The following is a 21,734-nucleotide window of genomic DNA, read 5'->3' on the forward strand; positions in this document are numbered from 1 at the left end:
ATTTGGATAAGTACATGGAAAGGAGGGGTTTAGAGCAATCTGGGCCAAACATGGGCAAATGGGACTAGTTTGGTGGGCACCATGGTCGGCATGGACGAGTTGGGCTGAAGGACCTGCTTCCGTGTTGTATGTCGTGGCTATCCCTCGAGGTCGAGAATGATGGTCTTCGTTCTGTTGAAGTAGCCCACAGAGCGAAGACGCCTGTGCGTGTATTTGTTTAATGTGTACTTGATGTTTTACTACAAAAAGCACACGATACTTCACAGATCAACCAACTGATTCCAATGGCATGGAAACCACGACGATTAGAGCTGATGGATTTGTTGCTGCCTTCATCCGCCTTCACAGCCGTTGAGTTCGAAGTAACTTCGTCCGCCTGTTCCACCGTTGAGGTCTTGGTTGGATTGTTCTTTGTCAGGGACCTCACCATCGACCTTACCACCATGGGTGACCCTACCAGGAGCATAGCTCCAGACGATATCGCTCTCGGGATCTCAGGACCACACAAGCTTCTCCACCACGACAAAGTGACAATCCACGGAGAAGGTGCTGTATGACTCTGTGACTGTACAAGTCAATTAACGGCTGAAATATGAGCACTACTGTGGGTCTCTGTGTACCAGTGATGGTGGGGGAATGGGGGTCGAATTGTCCAGTCAAGTGCAGCTGTCGGGCAGGGAGGGTGCCAGATGTCCAACGACACTCGTGCACCAGGAAGGGTCTCAGTGGTGGGAGGGAAGGGTCCGGTTTAAGATATCTTTATTAGTCACATGTACGTTGAAACACACAGTGAAATGCATCTTTTGTGTAGAGCGTTCTGGGGGCAGCCCACAAGTGTCGCCACACTTCCGGCGCGAACACAGCGTGCCCACAACCCCCTAACCTAATCTTTGGAAAGTGGGAGGAAAGTGGAGCACCCGGAGGAAACCCACGCAGACACAGGGAGAACATACAAACTCCTTACAGACAGCGGCCAGAATTGAACCCGGGTCGCTAGCACTGTAATAGCGTTACGCTAACCGCTACACTACCGTGCAGGTTTAACCTGTTGACAGAGCAAGCAGTGATCAACGTGGGCACACTGCCCTGCTCGCCTTGGACCTGTGCCCACAGCACCAGCAGGCAGCACCCAAGGCAAGGTGACTCCACACAGAACCATGTCTCCACCTGTGACACAGGGATTAGAAACATCAGAAGGGGGACAGTGACACGGACAGGGCCCATAAACAATCAACCTATTCCAGGACACAGGAAGAGCATTTCCCTGGGAACAGGACAGGAAAGTTCATAGGGTCTGAATGGCCTACTCCCAACTCCCGTCCCCTAATCCCTATAATAAAACCAAAGCACAGATTGGATTCTGGTCGCCCCCATCACAGGAAGGGCGTAGCGGCTTTGGAGAGGGTGCAGAAGAGGTTTACCAGGATGCTACCTGGATTAGAGGGCATGTGCCACAGGGAGAGGCTGGACAAACTCAGGTTGTTTTCTCCGGAATGTTGGAGGCTGAGGTGAGACCTGATAGAAGTCTATAAAATGATGAGAGGCATAGATAGGGTAAAACGTCAGAATCTTTTTCCCCCTGGTTGAATACCAGAGGGGATAGGTTTAAGGTACTGGGGAAAAGTTTAAAGGAGATGTGTGGGGCAAGGTTTTTTTTACACAAGAGAATGATGTGTGCCTAGGAGGAGCTGCTGGGGGAGTGGTGGAAGCAGATACGATAGAGGCGTTTAAGGGGCTGTTAGATAGACACCCGAATATGCAGGAAATGGAGGGACATGGATCACGTACAAGCAAAAGAGACATAATTTAAATCGACCCCGTGTTCGGCGCAGACATAATGGGCTGAAAGGCCTGTTCCTGTGCTGTACAGTTCGATGTTAAAAGGTCCCCTGCCTCCATTCCCCAGGCACTGAGGCGAAATCTTTTAATCCACTGTTTGCTCACAAATATCTCGGCAGGTTGATTCATAAAAGTCGGAGAGAAGGAAGAAAGGGGTGCTGACGATTGCAACGGCCAACCTCTCTCTCCACACACACGTTCTCTCTCTCTCTTCCCCCCTCCCCCTCTCAGGGCCCCTTCTGATTGAAGAGGCTCAGAGTACAGTGAGCCAGTGGTTGGGAGAGAGACGCTGGCCAGCTGTAGTCAGGCCCTGCTCCAGCGGCCGTCAGCAAATGCTCCTTCCCACCCCGTTTCGGGGTGCAGCTGCGGGCGAAAGGGGTTTTTGCTCCTGCGCCATGGACACCGGGACCTACCTCCACCTCAGTGAGTCTGCCTTGCTTATCTTTTATCTGTTTTAAAAAGGGGGAGGGGGAGGAGGAAGCAAGCCCTCCTCCCGGTGTCTGCATTTCTGGTTGGGCTTGCTGTGGTATGTGGGGAATGTGTGTGCACAGTCTCTCTCTCTCTCTCCCCGCCAGCACAGAGCTGAGAGGGGGACGCACACAGGCGTGGCAAGCTGCCAGATCGCAGCTGACACCTGAACTCCCTGCCGGCTTCCCCTCCCCTCACCTCTTTCCCCTCACCCCTCCTTCCTACCCTACCACCCTCTCCCACTCTCCACCGCCCTCCCCACTGCTCCCCTCCCCACCCCCCTACTCCCCCACCCCTCACCTCCTCTCCCCCTCACCCCCACCTCCTGCCCCCCACGTCCTCCCCACCCCCCATTTTTTTGGTTTGCAACCTCTCCCGATTTCCCTCAGGCTGTCGAGTCGCGGGGGGGGGGGGGGTAGCTTGTGTGTGGGGCTGCTGAGGTAAGGTTCATGTGATTAACGCCGCTCCCTCGCCGCGGCCGAAGGGTTGAGCGCGCCCGGGAAGTTCCGCGTTCTTCCCCACGGTGTGGCCACCGTTCCGGCTGGAGGTGGAGCGCCGGCCCCAGCAGCCTGTCTGGTCAGCAGTTTGGTGCCAGTCCGAGTGAGTTAGCCAAGAGCAGCACTCCATCCCCCACAGTCGGACATTGGAGCCTCTATTTATTTATAGAAACCGCTACCAGCCAGGCTGGGTAACAGAAATAACCTGGCGTCTGCTCTCCGGCAAAGGTGGAGAGGGATTGGATGGAGGTCGTGTTGGAGGGAGGGTGGGAGGACAGAGTGGAGAGGGGGGAAGGAGGCAGAGAGCGTGAGGGAGGAGGGAGAGCTTTGAACCGGCAGAGCTCTGGGGCTGACCTTGTTTCGGCTGTGAGGTTGCCTGCAGTGTGTCAGCAGGAGGCTTACACAGAGCGGGGGATGACCACCCTGGTCTTCTTGGTGGGCAGGAACAGGGGGTGGTTCAGCCCTTTGCTGCCCTGCCATCCCAGTTGTGTAACCTCCAACCCTTGACCTGCAGAAAGCCACCAGTCTCAGCTTTAAAGTGTCCGTCAGCCCCAGCCAGAGGGATCAGATCAGCGGCTACCCTTCCTCTGTGTGTGTGGGTGGGTGGGTGGGTGGGTGGGAGGGGTGCCTCTGTTAGCAACCTCAGACTGGAGGGCAGACTCGTTCTCTGTCGCCAGCAGAGGAGGCAGTCTTTCCTCACCCACTCATCAAACACAGACGTCATTTTAAACACCTCGATTAAATCATCCAGTAATCTAATAATCAAGGGAACAGAGTGGTGGCATAGTGGGTAGAGCTGCTGCCTCACGGTGACCTAGGTTTGATCCTAACCTTGGGTGCTGTCTGTATGGAAATCGCACATTCTCCCTGTGACTGGGTGGGTTCCCCCACGCTGGGTGCTCTGGTTTCCTCCCACATCCCATAGACATGCAGGTCAGTAGGTTAACTGGCCACTGTAAATTGCCCCCAGTGGGTGTGTGAGGGGTTGAATCTGGGAGGATGGGAATGTGAGGAGAATAAAATGGGATTGGTGTAAATGGGTGGCTGATGGTTGGCACGGACTCAGTGGGCCAAAGGGCCTGCTTCCGTGCTGTATCTCTCCATGACTGTAATAGCCGGGTCTATGTAGTCTGCCCTACCCTCACACTCATCCACCTGGGGCAGGGATCTATGGTTTGGCTGGGTCCTAAAGGTTGAAGCGTGAGTTGGAGACACTGCTCACGTCCTGTGGGGCAGTGGTGAGGTTTTGCACCCCTTCACTCCCCACTTTCCCCTCGCAGTGACCTGTCAGTGCTTGTCTTTAGGTGCCATTGAGTTCCAGTTGTGGCTTGGTGTGTTACTGCGGGCCACGGGTTCAAGTCTGGCTCCAGGGAGACCTGGAGAAGCCGCCAATGTTTATCTTGGAGAATGCATATACTTTGGTCGTTATCTCCCTGCTCAGTATGGACAGCATGCATCCCCACACTTTCACAGTGACCACACTTCCAAGAAGACTTGTAGATCATGACCTCAAAATGCCCTAAAGTATTGCCCTTTCCCTCCCTGGAACAGGAATTCAGGGTCCATTTTTTTTTTTGAACATCTTTCACAACATCTGTGTATCCCAAAGTGCTTCAAAAAACAAGTAAAGCATTTTTAATATGTAGTCACTGCTGTAATATTTGTGATCTGTAACATTAAAATTAGTTTGTTCTAATATTTCCACTTGTTGGATGCCAGCATTTATTGCCCATCCCTAGTTGCCCTGAAGATGGAGAAAATAAAAAAAATTGCAGCTTCTGGAAATCTGAAATAAAAACAGAAAATGTTGTTCAGCAGGTCAGGCAGCATCTGTGGAGAGAAAAACAAAGTTAATGTTTCAGGTGGAAGTTCCTCCATCAGAACCAGACTCCTTGACCTGAAACATTTACTGTTCCTCTCTTCACAGATGCTGCCTGATCCACCAAGTGTTTCCAGCACTTTCTGTTTTTGGCCCTTGAGAAGGTGGGGGTGAGCTGTCTTCATGAACTGCTGCAGTCATTCTGATGAAGGTGCTCCCAGGACGCTGTTGGGGAGGGAGTTCCAGGATTCATACCCCACAACCACGAAGGGCCAGTGATAGATTTCAAAGTCATGATGGCGCGCGACTTGGAAAAGTTTACCAGCTGAGGAGGGAGCACACATGATGGATGGCACTAAGATTGATAGTACATGACGATTCTGGATAAATCCTGTCTTGGTCTTCAGAGATAATTCGTTTAAGAACCTTTTCCAATCTAAAGGCCAATATTTTGGAAAATATTTTTGAATCTACATTTAATAAAGAAATAGGTCTATAAGATGCACAATCAGTGGGATCTTTATCCTTTTTAAGAATTAAAGAAATAGTTGCTTCAAAGAAAGATTGTGGTAGTTTACCTACTGATAGGGCATCTCTAAAAATTTTTGCTAACTAGGGAACAAGAATATCACAAAAGGATTTTAAAAATTTGGCTGTATATCCGGCAGGGCCTTGGAGAGTGTAGTAGAACAGAGAGACCTAGGGGTACAGTTACATAGTTCCCTCAAAGTGGCAACACTGGTAGACAGGGTGGTGAAGAAGGCATTTGACATGCTTATGGATGTGCAGGGAAGATAAGATACCTTTCTTAGTCACATGTACATCGAAACACACAGTGAAATGCACTTTTTGCGTAGAGTGTTCTGGGGGCAGCCCGCAAGTGTCGCCACACTTCCGGCACCAACATAGCATGCCCACAACTGGCGACTGGGACAATTAGGACTTTGTGCCCATGTCTTGACTGCAATCAATAGATGAGCAACTCAGAGAAGAGGCGGGCAGTTCTGCAGGTGGAGCCCAGCACTGACCTACCAGTGATTGGTGCCATTGCTCTGTAACTAAAGATGAAGCTCTCAGCCACATAATCCTCCAATGAGCCCACTGTGTGCAATTGAATTACTTTAATGAACTTCTCCTAGCAGTACATCTCTTCCTGTCAGAGAGTCCAAATCCCACATGGTCTATAAAGAGCGACGTGTGTGGCAGTACATCAGGTCAGTGCAACAGATGAGCACCGCACTGTTAAAGCCCTGTACCACTGCAGGGAACTGGGGAGATTGCACTCCAGGCAGTGTTTGAATGTAGAACTGACAGTGGGTCTGCAGGCAGTGGATCGAAAACTGGTCACCACTAGGGGAGACACACGACAATTTCAGGGGCAACTGTGATAAGGCAATTCATCCTCCCATTATAAGGTGCTGGATGGTGAGAGATCGGGTAATGACATCTCTCATGTCAGCACAACACTGCAGGCCAAAGGGCCTGTAATGTGCTGTAGTGTTTGATGTTCTGTGCTCTCGATCCCCCAAGCAGTGGTGATGTGGGGGATGGTTTTAAACTGAGAGTAAAAGTGGGGGGAGAGAGAACACAGGGAACTATAGACCTGTCAGCCTGACACCAGTGGTGGGGAAATGCTGGAGTCTATCATTGAAGATGTAGTAACAGAGCACTGGAGGAAGAGTGACACGATGGGACAAAGTCTACATGGATTCGTGAGAGGGAAACTATACTTGATAAGTCTGCCGGACTTTTTTGAGGATGGAACGAGCAGAATGAATGAGGAGAAACCAGTGATGTGGTATATTTTGACTTTCAGAAAACTGTCAATCGTGTAAGAGGTTAGTGTGCAGAAGTAGACCGTGTGGGTGAGGTACTAACACAGAGAACTGGTTGGCCAACAAGAAGCAAAGCGCAGGAATTAATGGGTCTTTTTCCAAGTGGCAGAAGTGACGAATGGGATCCCACAGGGATCAGTGCTGGGACATCCGCTGTTCTCTATGTATATCAATAATTTGATGATGGAGTTTAATGTAACGGCTATGAGTTTGCAGAGTACACAAAGTTGAGTGGGAGGGCAATCAGTTAGGAGGATGTAGAGAAGCTCCAGAGTGATTTGGACAGGTCGAGGGAGTGGGCAGATACATGGCAGATGCAGTGTAATGGGGATAAGTGCGAGGTCATCCACTGTGGTGGCAATAATAGGAAGGCAAGTTATTATCTGAATGGTGAGAAATTGGGAAAGGGGGAGGTGCAGTGAGATCTGGGTGACCTTGTGCACCAGTCATTGAGCAAGAAGGCAAATGGTATGTTGGCCTTCATACTGGGGGGGGGGGGGTAACTGGGTACAGGATTAGGGATGTTACTGCATTTGTACAGGGCCTTGGTGAGACCACACCTCAAGCATCGTGTGCAGTTTTGGTGTCCGTATCTGACGAAGGATGTTCTTGCAAGGGAGAGGGTGTAATGACTGTTTACCAGACTGAGCCCTGGTGTGGCTTCACCAAACTCCACCCCTCTCACATTGAAGGCCATCAAACCATTTCCTTTCCTGACTGCCTGCTGCACATCAATGCATATAGTGTATACAGTACAGAAAAAGGCCCTTCGGCCCATACGTGTCCATGCCGACCAAGCTGTATATACAAGCTAATCCCATTTCCCAGCACTTGGACCCTATCCCTCTAAACTCTTGTCATCCATATACCTGTCCACATACTTCTTAAATGAATCTAATGTACCTGCCTCAGCCACTTCCTCTGGCAGCTGGTTCCATATATCTGCCATCCACTGTGTAAAAAAAGGTCCTTTCACCTCGAACCTTGAAACTATGTCCTCTAGTTATTCCCTTTATTCTTATATTCTGCCTTTCATGGGACATTGGCGCAACAGTTGTTACTGGACTAGTAATCCAGAGGTGACACCAGAGACTGCAGATGCTGGAATCTGGAGCAACAAACGATCTCTGGAGGAACCCAGTCGGTCGAGCAGCATCTGTTTGGGGGGGCGGTGGCGGGGAGGAATTGTTATTATCTCAGGGTTTTGACCCAAAACGTCGACAATTACTTCCCCAGCAGATGCTGCTTGACCCACTGAGTTCCACCAACAGATTGTTTGTTGCTAGTAATCCAGAGGCCTGGACTTTATTCCTTGTAATGTAGGAGACTAAAGAGTGACCTTATAGAGGTGATTAAAATCGTTAGGGGTATAGATAGGGTGATCATACAGAGTCTTTTTCCCAGGGAAGGGGAACTAAAAACTAGAGGGCATAGGTTTAAAGTGAAAGATGAAAGATTTAACAGGGTCCTGAGGGGTAACTTTTTCACCCAGAGGGTGGTGCATATGTGGAATGAGCTACCATAGGAAGTGGTTGAGGCAGGTACAATAACAACATTTAAAAGACATTTGGATAAGTACATGGATGGGAGGGGTTTAGATGGATATGGTCCAAATGTGGGCAAATGGGACTAGCTTGGTGGGCACCATGGTTGGCATGGACCAGTTGGGCCGAAGGGCCTGTTTCCATGCTGTATTATTCTATGACTCTAATCCAAGACCTGAGTTTAAATCCCACCAAATTCCCCTCATCATCTAGAATATGGGAAAATAAACATCAAATTGTCTTCGTAATAATCCATCAAAACTAAAAATCCATCTGGTTCACTAATTCCATTGAAGGAACAGAATCTGCTATGCTAACCCATTCTGGCCTATATGTGGCTCCAGATCCACTCAGTTGTACCACAACAGCCACATTTAAACAGGGTAGGACATTCAACAGAAGGACCACAGCGGTTGATGAAGGTGTCTCACTACCACTTTACCAAAGGGCAATTAGGGATGGGAATAAATGCTGACCTTGCCAGTGATGTTCAGATCCCAAAAAATGAATGATATGCAACCGCTGCCTCCTGCAAGTTTGCTTTGGTAAAATCCTTTGCTGATGTCCTTTCCCCCACTGAAGTGCATAGCCTCATGTTTCCCCATATTTACATCCACTGTCACTTCCCTGTCCACATGATCAAACTGTGTGAATCTTTTTGCAAGCTCTTTAAGTTTCAAGTTGAGTTTATTATCATGTGCACAAGTACAGTGAGATACGGGTACAATGAAAAACTTTCTTGCAGCAGCATTACAGGCACATAGGCACAGACAACACAAAGAACGTAAATTAAATCTAAATTATACAACAGTGAAGAGAGATGAAAAAAAAGACTATTATTTTGCTCTGTCTTGTTTTTGGACAATCAGAGACAAGTCCATGGTAGTGCAAGAGTTGGTCCGTAGTGTTCCTTTGCTGAGGTAGGGTTAGAGTTGTGCAGATCAGTTCAAGAATCTGATGGTTGTAGGAAAGTAGCTGTTCCTGAACCTGGTGGTGTGGGACTTCAGGCTTCTGTAGCTCCTGCCCAATGATAGCAGCGAGAAGAGGGCATGACCCGGATAGTGGTCCTTGAGGCAGTGCCTCCTGTAGATGCTGTCAATGGTGGGGAGGGACGTGCCCATGATGGACCGGGCTGTGTCCACTACTCTCTGTAGCCTCTTGTTTTCCTGTGCATTGGAATTGCTGTACCAGGCCATGATGCAACCAGTCAGGATACTTTCAACAGTGCATCTGTAAATCCTCCATGGCACTTGCTTTCATGCCTAGCTTTGCATCCTTAGCTAAAGGAGTACATTATACTGACTGCCCATCCGAGTGTTAATGAGGAGGTTCTAATCCTGATCCTTGGGACATCTGACAGCAGTTTTTCCAGGGTAAATGCCAAGGAATCTCAGCAAGCTCCTTCTCGAGTGGAGACAAATGGTAGAACACAGCAAAGAAATGCCCAGTGGAGCTCAGCCATTGAGCTTGGGATGATGCCAGCACTCATGCTGAGAAATCTCCTGGACTACTAGCAAAGGGCAACACAGTGGTGCAGCAGGTAGAGCCACTGCCTCACAGCTCCAGAAACCTAGGTTCAATCGCAGTTTCGGGTGCTGTCTGTGTGGAGGTTGCATATTCTCCCCGTTATCCCCAAGCACTCCAGTTTCCTCCCATGTCCCAACAACGTGCGGGATGGTGAGTTAATTGGCTGCTGTAAGTTTACTGCTTGTCTACGTTGGTGGTGATACTTGGGCATGTGAGAGAGAATGGGTTACAAAGAAGCAATGAGATTGGATCAATGGGACTGGTCTGGAAGCTGGCATAGACCAGATGGATCGAATGGCTTGCTTCTCTGTCATATAACCAACCCCAACAAATTCCAGGCCAAGTTTCTAAGAGCCCAGTTACTACTTATTAATGAATGGATTCCAGCATTTTCCTAGCACAAGGTGTGGGAGTAGACATCCCAATATTTCCTGCCATCACACTCTCCCTTCCTGAATGTGGTCTTACAGTTGTTATCTTCCAACCTGCTGGGTCTGTTCCAGGCCCTGGGAGATTGTGCATACAATGCAGGTCTCTGAGGTGCCTTGACAGCTTGGGTGTGGAGAGAGTGTTTCTCCCTGTGGGAGAATCTTGGATTAGGGGCTCACTGTTCAAAAGTAAGGCATTTCCCATTGAAGACAGATGAGAGGAAATTTTTCCTCTTGGAAGATGGTAGATATTTGGAAATCTCTTTCTCAAAGGGCAGTGGAAGCAGAGTGTTTGAATACCTTGAAGGCGGAGATAATTAGATTCGTAATAAGCAAGGGAGTGAAAGGTTCCCGGGGCAGATGGGAATGTGAGTTAAGGTTACATTTTGGTGACCTATGGTCTTATTGAATGGGAGAGCAGGACTGAAGGACCAAATGACCAAATTCTGCTCCTAAGTCATATGCATCCACTATCTCTACAACCACCTCCTCAGTGATTGAATGATGTGTACACAATGATTGGACTGGGTCATGTGTTTATACAACAACAAACTTCAGTTGGGGGTGAGCCACCTTCTTGAATTACTGCAGTCTTTCTGGTGAAGGGGCTTCCACTGTGCTGTTGGGGAAAGAGTTTGAGGATTTAGACCCACAATGTCCCAAAATGTACAAGAGCAGAGGAAAATATTATGAGCAGATTCCCAAAGGGTTGGGCTTTAATATGCATCTCCAGGTGAAAAGTGGCAGGTTTAAACAAAGGACATAAAACAGAATAGTACAGCACAGGGACCCATTTTGGCCCACACTGTCTGTGGCAACCATGATGATACATTAAACTAATCCCTTCTGCCTGTCCATGATCCATATTATCCATTCCCTGCATGTTAATGTGTCTGTATAAATGCCTCTTAAATGTCACTATCATATCTGCTTCCACTACCCCCATCTCTGGCAGCACGTTCCAGGCACCTACCACTCTCTGTGTAAAACAAAACTTGCCCCACACCCCTCCTTTAAATTTTCCCCCTCTCATGTCCTCTAGTGTTTGTCATTTCTATCCCGGGAAAAAGACTCTGGCTGTCTATGCTATCTGTGCCTCTCATCATTTTATAAACTTCGATCAGGTCTCCCCTCAGCCTCCAACGCTCCAGAGAAAACAATCCAAGTTTGTCCAACCTCTCCTTATAGCTAATACTTTCTAATCCAGACAACATTCTGGTGAACCTCTTTCTACACCTTCTCCAAAGCCTCCACATTCCTTCCCCTAATGCAGCAACCAGAACTGCACACAATACTTCAAACGTGGCCTAGCCAAAGTTTTATACAGCTGCAACATGACTTCTTAACTTTTATATTCAGTGCTCCGACCAAGGAAGGCAAGCATGCCATACTCCTTCTTTACCACTGTATCTACTTGTGCAGCCACTTTCAGGGAGCCATGGACTTGCACCCCAAGATCCTTCGGTACATCAATGCTCCTAAGGTTCCTGCCATTTACCATATACTTTCCCCTTGCACTTGACCTCCCAAAGTGCCTCACCTCACATTTGTCCATATTTTATGGAAGGGATTGTAGAGCTTGGGGTCTTTAGCAGCTGTAGCCATGGCCACCAATGGTCGACCCAATGATGAAGCAGCCAGGGTTACAGGAGATCACAGTTCCAAGAGCAGTTGGAGGAGAAGCAATGGGCAGTAGTGAAACCACGGAGGGTTTTAAAGTCCAAGGTGAGTCTTCTGAAAAATCATTAATAGTTAGGAGTTCGACAGCTGAGGGATGAAGGGGTAAGGGCACTGGCAGTGACTGGAGAACCTCGTTTACATTGAGTAGGCCATTCAGAAGGGTGCTGGAACAGTTTTGTCCACAGGTAACAGAGGGACAGAGAAGGGTTTCAAGTGGGGTGGAGTTCAGTGACATATGGAGGTTGGAGTGTGGTCTTAGCGAAGTTGTGGTGTGGTCTGTGGTGTGGTGGTTGGAGACTGGTGGTCTCAGCCATGGTGTGGTCTGTGGTGTGGAGGTGAGCCTGTGGTTTTAGCGATGGTGTTGTGTGGAGGTTGGACATTCAGGTTTTAGCAATGGTGTGGTATGGAGCTCACCTCATGGCCCGAGGCTCAGACTGTCTGGTTCACCTTCAGACAGTTGCCAGGGAGAGGGATCGGGCCAAGTGATTACATCGCTGTTCTCTGATTTCTGCCCCTTGCTACCCTCTCCTACATCACAATCATTTGCAGTTCTGGTCAGAACATGATGGGGAGATCCTGAGAGAGGTGGTAAATTCCCAGATAGAGACACAGGGACTTGTAGTTCTGGAGTGGTTTCAACCCCAGTCACACATTAGTACCATCACCATCTGCAGTTGGGCTTGAGATCAAAGAGGTTGACAAGCATGCAGAGAGTTCTGTCTATCTCTGAGAGTCTGCTGAGTAGGGAGCTCCCTGAATGTGGAGAATTCTACGGAGACAACTTGGAACCCTGGGTGTAGGGAGAATGACATGGCCTACTAAATCCTATTGTGTATGAAGTGCCTTCAGAGTCTCTGCGATCAGTGTGTTTAACACAACCTATACTGCCTCTGTGCAAGGTCTGTTCTAGGGAAATAATTGTCCCCTGTGTAATGAGCATTCCATATGGAGTTCATGCCTCTCCATGCACTTGGTGTGTTCTGTAGCATCTATGTAATTAGCAATCTGTGAAGACAATTCTGCCCATGTATTTGGAGTGTTCAATGTAGACCTGTGTGTAATGAGCATTCCAGAGTTCACAGCTCCTTGTGTAGATCGGCGTCTTCTTCACAACCTTCATGCAATGAGAATTCCATGTGTGTGTTTGGCATGTTTTGTACAGTGCCCTGTATAACAAGCATTCCATGCAGCCTTTTCTATCCATGTGTTTGGGGTGTACACTGTACCCAGTTTATGGTGTATTCTGTACAGGTCCTCCCTGGATTACCACAGGGTCCTGTTCCTGTGAACCATTCATAGCCTGGACAGTTCACAGGTTGGAAATGCGGCTGCGAACAGAGTTCCCAACTGTCAGAAGATGCCTGCAGCCCGGCAGCAGCGAGCAAAGTTTCCCACACTCTTGATTGGGCTGTACATATGTATGCGGGCAGATGGGACTAGCTCGTTGGGCAACAAGGTCGGCATGGACCAGTTGGGCTGAGTGGCCTGTTTTGACCCCTTAAGTCAGGTGTTTGTAAGCTGGGGATGACCTGTATAACCTGTAGCATCTCACACCTCTCCCAACTCTGTGTGTGTGTGTGTGTGTGTGTGTGTGTGTGTGTGTGTGTGTGTGTGTTTGGATTGCTCCATTCACTATACAGCTTTATATTGGTGAAGTATTGTGTACAGACTACAGGCTCCTTGTTTAAGTATTTTACAGTTTAATAGTGTATTAACTTTGGCTGGATTCTGCAAGGGCATTGATCTCCAAAACTATGGTGCTTTCTGGGCTGTGAGTTTACCCGAGGAGCAGTCCCTGTGCGTTCTGGACTGATGTCCCTGAGCCATAAGTGTTGCCACCAAGTGCTGGATTCCCCCATTCCCCAGGGTCCATGATCCTCCCAGTCAGCAGGACACAATTCTTGAAAAAGATTGTAATATTCTGAGGTACATTGCCATTCCAATCCCACATTTACCAAATCAGCCCATTGCTGAACCTATTTCCTCCCCACATCAGATCGGATTGATTACGCGGTTGCTTCCTTTGGCCTCATGTTGCTGCAAGCCAATGTTCTCCCCTCACACCTTGTTGCTCTGGAGCCTTGTGTGGAAGCCCCAGGCAGAGGGATTCCCTTCCCCAAGGACATCCATGGACCAGCTGGCTCCTGGCATCAATCCAGCAGCATAACTGGTCTTGTCATCTGTAGTCAGCCCACAGCTTTTGTAAGTAATCTCCTCTCCTCGGGACCTTTAACTTCCCCAGCCTTTAGGCTTCTCACCAGCAGATCTTCCCTGGAGTCAGAAGTGGGTGCAGACAGTGGCAAAATCTCCATATGCCGTAAGAAACCCAAAAGAAATTTAGCATGTCCCCGATGACTCTCGACAATTTTTACAGATGCACCACAGAAAGCATCCTATCTGGATGCATCGCAGCTTGGTATGGAAATTGCTTTGCCCAAATCTGCAAGAAATTGCAGAGAGTTGTGAGTGCAGCCCAGACCATCACAAAAGCCAGCCTCCCCTCCATTGACCCTGTGTACACTTCCTGCTGCTTCGGGGAAGCAGCTGACATAATCGAGGACCCCATCCCACCCTGTCATTTGCTTTTCTCCCCTCTCCCATCGGGCGGAAGACACAGAAGCTTGAGAACACATACCACCAGGCTCAAGGACAGCTTCTATCCCACTGTTATCAGACTCTTGAACGGACCTCTCTTACACAAAAAGATGAAATCTTGTTTTCCCAATCTACCTCGTTGTGGCCCTTGCACTTTATTTGTTTACCTACACTGCACTTTCTCTGTAGCTGTATTCTGCATTCTGTTTTTCTTTATACTACGTTGATGTACTTATGTATAAAATGATCTGTATGGATGGCGTGCAAACAAAGCTTTTCACTGTATCTTGGTACATGACAATAATAAACCAATACCAATACCAAAGTCCACTCGTCCATACCAAGAAGTAAAAGCACATTTAATTCATGAACTTCTTTTGTGACTTCAGTGTGTACCCAAGCTCTCTATAAACAAGTGAAGTAGTTATGAAGTTAGAAGAACCATGACCTGTTTTCCCACAGACAGAAGTGTGACAGTGGCCACCTGTCTTCCCCAGTCAGTAATCAACGGAGTGAATACGGAGCCAGACCACACTATACTGCCTTGTTTATATGGATCTCCACAGGAAGTTCTCTTTTAGTTAGGTTAGTTGAGGGATAACTATCGACAGGATTCCATCTGGTTATAGAGTCATGGAGCAATACAGCATGGACAACCCTAACCCTTCAGCCCAACGAGTCCATGCCAACCACCTTGTCCAGCCAGCTAGTCCCATTTTCCTGCATTCGGCCCATATGCCTCTAAGCCCCACCCCTCCATGTACCTATCCAAGTGCTTCTTAAATGATACTATCGTACCTGCCTCAACCACTTCCTCTGGCAGCTCATTCCAAATACTTACCACCCTCTATGTGGAAAAAGGTGCCCCTCAAGTCCCTTTTAAATCTTTCCCCTCACCCTAAACCTATGTCCCCTAGTTTTGGACTCCCCAACTGTGAGGGAAAAGACTGTTACTGTCCACCTTATCTGTACCTCTCATAATTTTAAACACTTCTATAAGGTCGCCTCTCATTCTCCTGCGCTCCAAGGAATAAAGACCTAGCCTGGCCGACATCTCCCTATAACTCTGGCCTTCTAGCCGTGGCAACATCCTTGTAAATCTCCTCTGCACTCTTTCCAGTTTAACTGCATCTCTTCTATGGTAGGGCAATCAAAGCTGTAAGTACTCCAAGTGCGGCCTCACCAACAACTTGTACTACTGCAACGTTATGTCCCACCTCCTATACTCAATGTCCTTACTGATGAAGGTCAATGTGTTTAGTGGGAGCGGTTAGTGGGAGTAGTTCCCTTGCTGGTCTTTGAACAGTGCCACTACTTGTATCCACTGGGGAAGGTCATTGGGACAGTTTAGCTTCTCCTTCGTACATGCTCAGTCAACTTTCGAGCCAACAGAGGGCACCAGGACTGCTCCCTGCCATTTCTGAGTCTGGGATTAATCAGTGGTGCCTACCCAACCCAATTCCCAATCCTTCAGGCTGCTTGCAACATGCAAGGGATTTTAGCAAGTTTTGAGAGTGACAAAGGCTTCCTTTGATACGGACATTCCCATGTCAGCAAAAGGCAATTAACTTGGGGCTGTTGGACAAAGCCACGTGCACCACAGTAATTAGTCTGCAAGTTAATGGGGCCTCTGTGCTTCCCCATTATGGACTGTATCCACTGCACCTTGGTAATTATTCAGCAAGGGCTTGCAACCAGTAAATGCCAATGAACCTCTTGTGTATAGAGCTTTCAGCCGGATTCTCCCTTGGAAACCTGGTCTCCTTCCCTCGGCCGGTAGGATTAGCGCAGGGCTGTGGGATTTTAATTCACGCAGTTCCAACATGCTGAATTGTTGGGAGATTGCTTTCCCTTTGTCCAGGAAGTCCATTTGAAAGTCAGAAGAAAGGATTTCTGAATGCCAGTCAGATCTCGGTCAGCTGATCTCAATGGAGCTGGTAATTAAAGACTTAAGGAAGGACCCTGGGTTGGAGAGGAGAATCTTCCAGCACTTTTTCCACTGTGTAGGGAATCACATAGTCACAGCATGATACAGGAAACAGGCCCTTCAGCCCATTTACACTAATCCCTATTGTGTTCTCCCTACATTCCCTTGATTCTTTCCACTCAGATTCCAATCCAATGCAGATATTCCGCTAATTATCACAGGTTTTATTATATTTCATAAATAAACTTTATTCATAACAATATATGTACAAAGGAAGAAACTGCAAAAACAAAACCTTAACATTCATGGTTGTCACATTCAGTAGTATAAACTTTAACAAAAAAGCACACAAACATAGCACCATTGCTACTCACGTGGCTCCCTGAGGTGATACCCGTTTCACTGTTCGAGGGGCTTCGACACCCAACTCTGCCCCTCCATGTGCGGTAGCGGAAGGAGCCCAGACTGTGGTCCTTCCCTACAGAGCTTTAGCATTGGCTGTACCGAGCTTCAGTGCGTCCCTCAGCACGTACTCCTGCAGCCTGGACTATACCAGTCGGCAGCATTCCCTCACGGACATCTCACAGTGCTGGGAGACCAACAAGTTTCGGGCAGACCAAAGGGCGTCCTTCACCCAGTTGATGACCTTCCAGCAGCACTTGATGTCTGTCTCAGTTGTGTCCCTGGGAACAGCCCGTAGATCAGAGAGTCCTCTGTTACGCAGCTGCTGGGGATGAACTGGGACACGGACCTCTGCATCTGTCTCCACGCCCACTTTGTAAATCCACAGTCTGCAAAGATGTGGGTGACCATTTCTTCCCTACCACAGCCGTCCCAAGGGCAGCGTACATTGGGGGTGCTATGTCATCTGTAGAGGAAAAGCTCTGACTGGGACGGCATCTCTCACCACCAGCCAAGCGAGGTCTTGGTGCTTGTTGGTCAGATCTGGCGATGAGGTGTTCTGCCAGATGGTTTGGACCGTTTGCTCAGGGAACAAACCCACAGAATCCATAGTGTCCCTGTCCCACAGTGTCTGCAGTCTGTTCTGTACTGACCACTGCCTAATGGACTTGTGGTCAAACGTGTTTACTTGGAAGAACTCTTCTACAAAGGACAGGAAGTGTGGCAATGTCCAGCTGACTGGGACGTTGTGCGGTGATGGGACCAGACCTATCCTCTGCAACACCAGGGACAGGTAGACCCTCAGTACATAGTGACACTTGATGCCCATGTAATTGGGGTCCACACAATGACTGATACAGCCACACATGAAGGTGGTTATCAAGATGAGGGCAATATTGGATACACTTTTGCCCCCATTGTCTGGGGACTTGTGTATCGTGACCCATTGGACTCGCTCTATCTTGGACCCCCAAGTAAGCTGGAAGACATCGCAGGTGACTTCTGAGGCAGAGGATTGGGGAACAGGCCACACCTGCGCCAAGTACAGCAGGCCTGAGAGCACCTCACACCTGATGACCAAGTTCTTCCTAGTTATTGACAGAGAATGCCATTTCCACAGACCCAGTTTTTGTTTGACCTTCCCAATCCATTCCAGCCAAGTCTTGTTACACGGCTCAGCCCCTCCGAACCATATCCCCAGCACCTTCAGGTAGTCAGACCCGACGGTGAAGGGACATTGGATTGAACGGGCCAGTTACTGAAGAGCATCACCTCACTCTTCCTGTGGTTGACCTGCCCCCGATGCCAACTCAAACCGGTCGCAGATGCTGATCATCGTCCGCGTACAGGGAGGTTTTGACTTGTGTGCTTCCACTGCCTGGCAATGTCACCCCTCTTGTGCTCTCGTCCTTCCTGATGGATTCGGCAAAGGGTTCTATGGAGCACACAAACAAGACGGGAGAGTGGACTCCAGACTTGATGGGGAAGCCATCTGTCTCCCACCCGTTGATTTGGTCTGCACTATGGATATCTATGCAGAGCAGTTGGATCGAATTTCTGATTCGGCCCCCCAAAACCCATTTTGGAGAGCACATCCATCATGTACATGTGTGATATCCTGTCAAAGGCCTTCTCCTGGCCCAAGCTGACCAGGCAGGCATCCACCCCTCTGTCCTGCACGTAGGCAATGGTATCCCTGAACTGTCAGCGATTTTCCTGCCTGGTACAGTACAGGCTTGGTCTGGGTGGATCACCTGTCCCAGAGCAGACTTGACCCAGTTGGCGATGGCCTTGGACAGGATCTTGTAGTCCACATTCAACAGTGAAATGGGTCTCCAATTCCTAATGTCTGTTGCTTGTGGGTTCTTGATCTGCATGAATTGGCCTCCTTATTGTATTGACATTCTGAAAACACTTCATTCACTCTCCTTTAAATGTGACTGGCGCTATGCAAATGGAAGTCTTTCTGCTGCAAAAAGCAAACTGCTGGAGGAACTCAGCAGGTTGAGCAGCATCTGTGGAGGCAAAAGAGATAGTCAACGTTTCAGGTCAAGACCCCGCATCAAGAGTGTAGAGGGAAGATGGCCAGCGTAAAGAGGGGCAAGGGAGGGATGAGGCAGTGGCTGGTAGGTGATAAGTGGAACCAGGTAAGGTGGGGATGATTGACAGATGGAGCTAGGTGGGGGAGGGGGATGGGAGGAGTTACAAGACAGAGGCTAGTGGGTGATAGCTGGAAACAGAATTTAAAAAAAACAATAGGCAGATGCAGCCATGGTTAATACTTTTACAAGTTCTACAACTGTGGCAGTCCTGGTGAAAGTGCTCCCACAGTGCTATTGGGGAACGAGTTCCAGGTTTTAGACCCAGTGATGATGAAGGAACGGCAATATATTTCCAGTTCAGGATGGTGTATGGCTTGGAGGGGAACCTGCAGGTGGTGGTGCTTTATCCTTCCTGACAGTAGAGGTTGCAGGTTTGGGAGGTGCTGTCGGAGTAGCCTAGGCCATAGAGTTATACAGTTGTACAGCACAGTCCCAAAAAGTCCCAACCTATCCAGCCTCTCCTTATAACTCAAACCCTCCTGTCCCGGTAACACCTTTGTGATGCCCCACATGGTTGCTCTCATTGTTCCAGTTGATGTTTATCCACACCCAGGAATGATTAAACTTTAGTGAATGTTTGCCAACTTCTTGAAACACTCCAGTTCGTATGACAAAGGTGCTGTCTCAGCTCTGTTAGGTGGGGAGATCCAGGATTTAGACCTGGTGTGTAAACTGGAAGAGGTGGTGTTTGTACACCTGCTGCCCTTGCCCTTGGAGTACAAAGAGGTGGAAGTTCTGAAGTCTAATTGACCTTGGAAGAAATGCAGTGTCATTCAGCTGATGGGGATCAGAGCCCATTCCCGAGGGATCTCTTGAAATTTCAATGGGATGTTTTGTACTGACTAGGACATGGAAGCAGCTATTTACTGCAAGCCAACAGTCAGAAGAGAATGTCAGGCCTGTCAATACAATCTGATTCACGGTCCTTGAGCCCCGGCTTAAAGCTCACCTGTGAGCCAGGCTCACTCATGCTTTAACTGAGCGTAGGTGTTTATTGATTGATCCTGCCAGCTAACTCCCCCTCACCCGACCAATCCTGGGTGCAGTCAAGGTTACCAACAAGATGAAAGTTTTGCAAAGTTATCTCAGGTCAACAGTGTATCCTTTGACTATTACGCCATGGTACTCAGGCTGAGATGCTTACAAGCACTCCCCTCATTACTGCTGGCATCCCATGGCCTTGTAATAAGCATTCAGAGAGATGTGAGGGAGATACTTGAGCAAAAAACAAGCTGCTGGAGGAACTCAGCGAGTCAGGCTGCATTTGTGGAGGGAAATGGAGAGTCAACATTTTGGGTCGAGATGCTGGATGAGGGAGAGACTTTACGGGACTGCAAAAACAAACCTGGAACAGTACTGAGATAATCCATCTGGTCACTCGAGAAAAGAAAGAGTGTACATTCATTTCTCAACTTTCTCCAACTTGGCACATCAGAAAAAATACTTCACAAAGATTTGGGGAATCATAATCATCACTGTAATGTGATAGTTCTTGAACAGCAAACTGACGACAATAGCATTCTGCAAAGCACTAATCAATCTTTTATTCAGTGATTCTAGGTGTGATATGTATATTGGCCAGGACACAAGGGAGACCTCTTCTGATCTTCTGTAAAATACTACCAAGGGATCTTTCTAAGCATCTCTGACAAAACCATAAGATATAGGAGCATAATTAGGCCATTCAGCCCATCAAGTCTATTCTACCATTCAATCATGGCTGATTTATTTTTCCAACCCCATTCTTCTGCTTTCTCCCCTTAGCTATTAACCCCCTTACCAACCAAGAACCTATCAATCTCTGCCTTAAATACACACAATGACTTGGCCGCCACAGCCTTCTGTGGCAATGAATTACACGGATTCACCTCCCTCTGGCTGAAGAAATTCCTCCTTGTCTCAGTTCTAAAGGTATGTCTCTTTATTCAGAGGCTGTGCCCTCGGATCCTAGATTCTCCCACTAATGGAAACATCCTCTCTATGTTTGCTTTATCCAGGCTTTTTGGTATCTGGTAGGTTTCAATGAGATCCCTCCTCGTCCTTCTGAACTCTATGGAGTACAGGCCCAAAGCCATCAAACGGTCCTCATATGTATAGCCGTTCATTCCTGGGATAGTTCTTGTGAACCTCCTCTGGACCATCTCCAGGGCCACCACATCTTTCCTCAGATACCGGGCCCAAAATTGCTCACAAAATTCCAAATGTGGTCCAACCAACGTCCCAGAACCTCAGGCTCGGAGATAAGACTTCTATGCACTAAGCCAGAGCTAACACCTTACTGAATGCACTCACAGCCCCAATATCGCACAGCAAGACCCCACTCATTGTTTGAGTACGGTGGTTGTGACTGATCCTCCAGTAGTGATACTGAGCACAGGGCTGTGAATTTTAAGGATGTGCACGGTGTGAATGAGGTGGAGACGTGGCCATGGCTGTAGAGATTGGGAGGCGAGAGGATCCCTACCTTGAGAGAAATTAGCGATCAGCATGCTTGCCATCATCGGTGGGGGCAATGAGTATAAAAGTCAGGAAGTCATGTTGCAGCTGTATAAAATTGGTCGGGCAGCATGTGGAGTGCGTGCAGTTCTGGTCACCACATTACGGGAAGGATGTGGACACTTTGGCGAGGATGCAGAAGAGGTTTACCAAGATGTTGCCTGGATTGAAGTGTATCAGCTATAAGGAGAGCTTGGACAAACTTGGACTGTTTTTTCTGGAGCATTGGAGGCTGAGGGGAGACCTGATAGAAGTTTAGAAAATTATGAGAGGCATAGATAGGGTAGACAGAGTCTTTTTTCCCCAGGGTGGCAATGTCAAATGTGGAATGTCAAATAGAGGTAACCAAGCGGATTAATGTGGGCAGGGCAGTGGATATTGTCTTAATGGACTTTAGCAAGGCCTTTGACAAGGTCTTGGATGGAAGAATAATCTGAAAGGTTAGATCACACGGGATCCAGGGAGAACCAGCTAAATGGATGCATAATTGGCTTGAAAATAGGAAGCAAAGGTGATGGTCAAAAGTTGTTTTCTGGACTGGAGACCTGTGACTGGTGGTGTTCCCCAAGGGTCAG

At 48.3% G+C, this 21,734-nt stretch overlaps 1 protein-coding gene across 1 annotated transcript in view; it reads left to right on the forward strand.

Moving 5' to 3' along the window:
- Nucleotides 1-2,108: 2,108 nt before the first annotated feature.
- The window catches only part of LOC127567923 (retinoic acid receptor RXR-gamma-A-like), a 183,679-nt gene continuing 164,053 nt past the window's right edge, over nt 2,109-21,734 (forward strand). Inside the window, exon 1 of the mRNA XM_052011132.1 lies at nt 2,109-2,262. Coding sequence (XP_051867092.1) covers nt 2,172-2,262 — 91 coding nt within the window. The 5' untranslated portion in view covers nt 2,109-2,171. The remainder of the gene's footprint in view (nt 2,263-21,734) is intronic.

This window comes from Pristis pectinata, chromosome 3 (genome assembly GCF_009764475.1).
Source record: "Pristis pectinata isolate sPriPec2 chromosome 3, sPriPec2.1.pri, whole genome shotgun sequence".
Taxonomy (NCBI): domain Eukaryota; kingdom Metazoa; phylum Chordata; class Chondrichthyes; order Rhinopristiformes; family Pristidae; genus Pristis; species Pristis pectinata.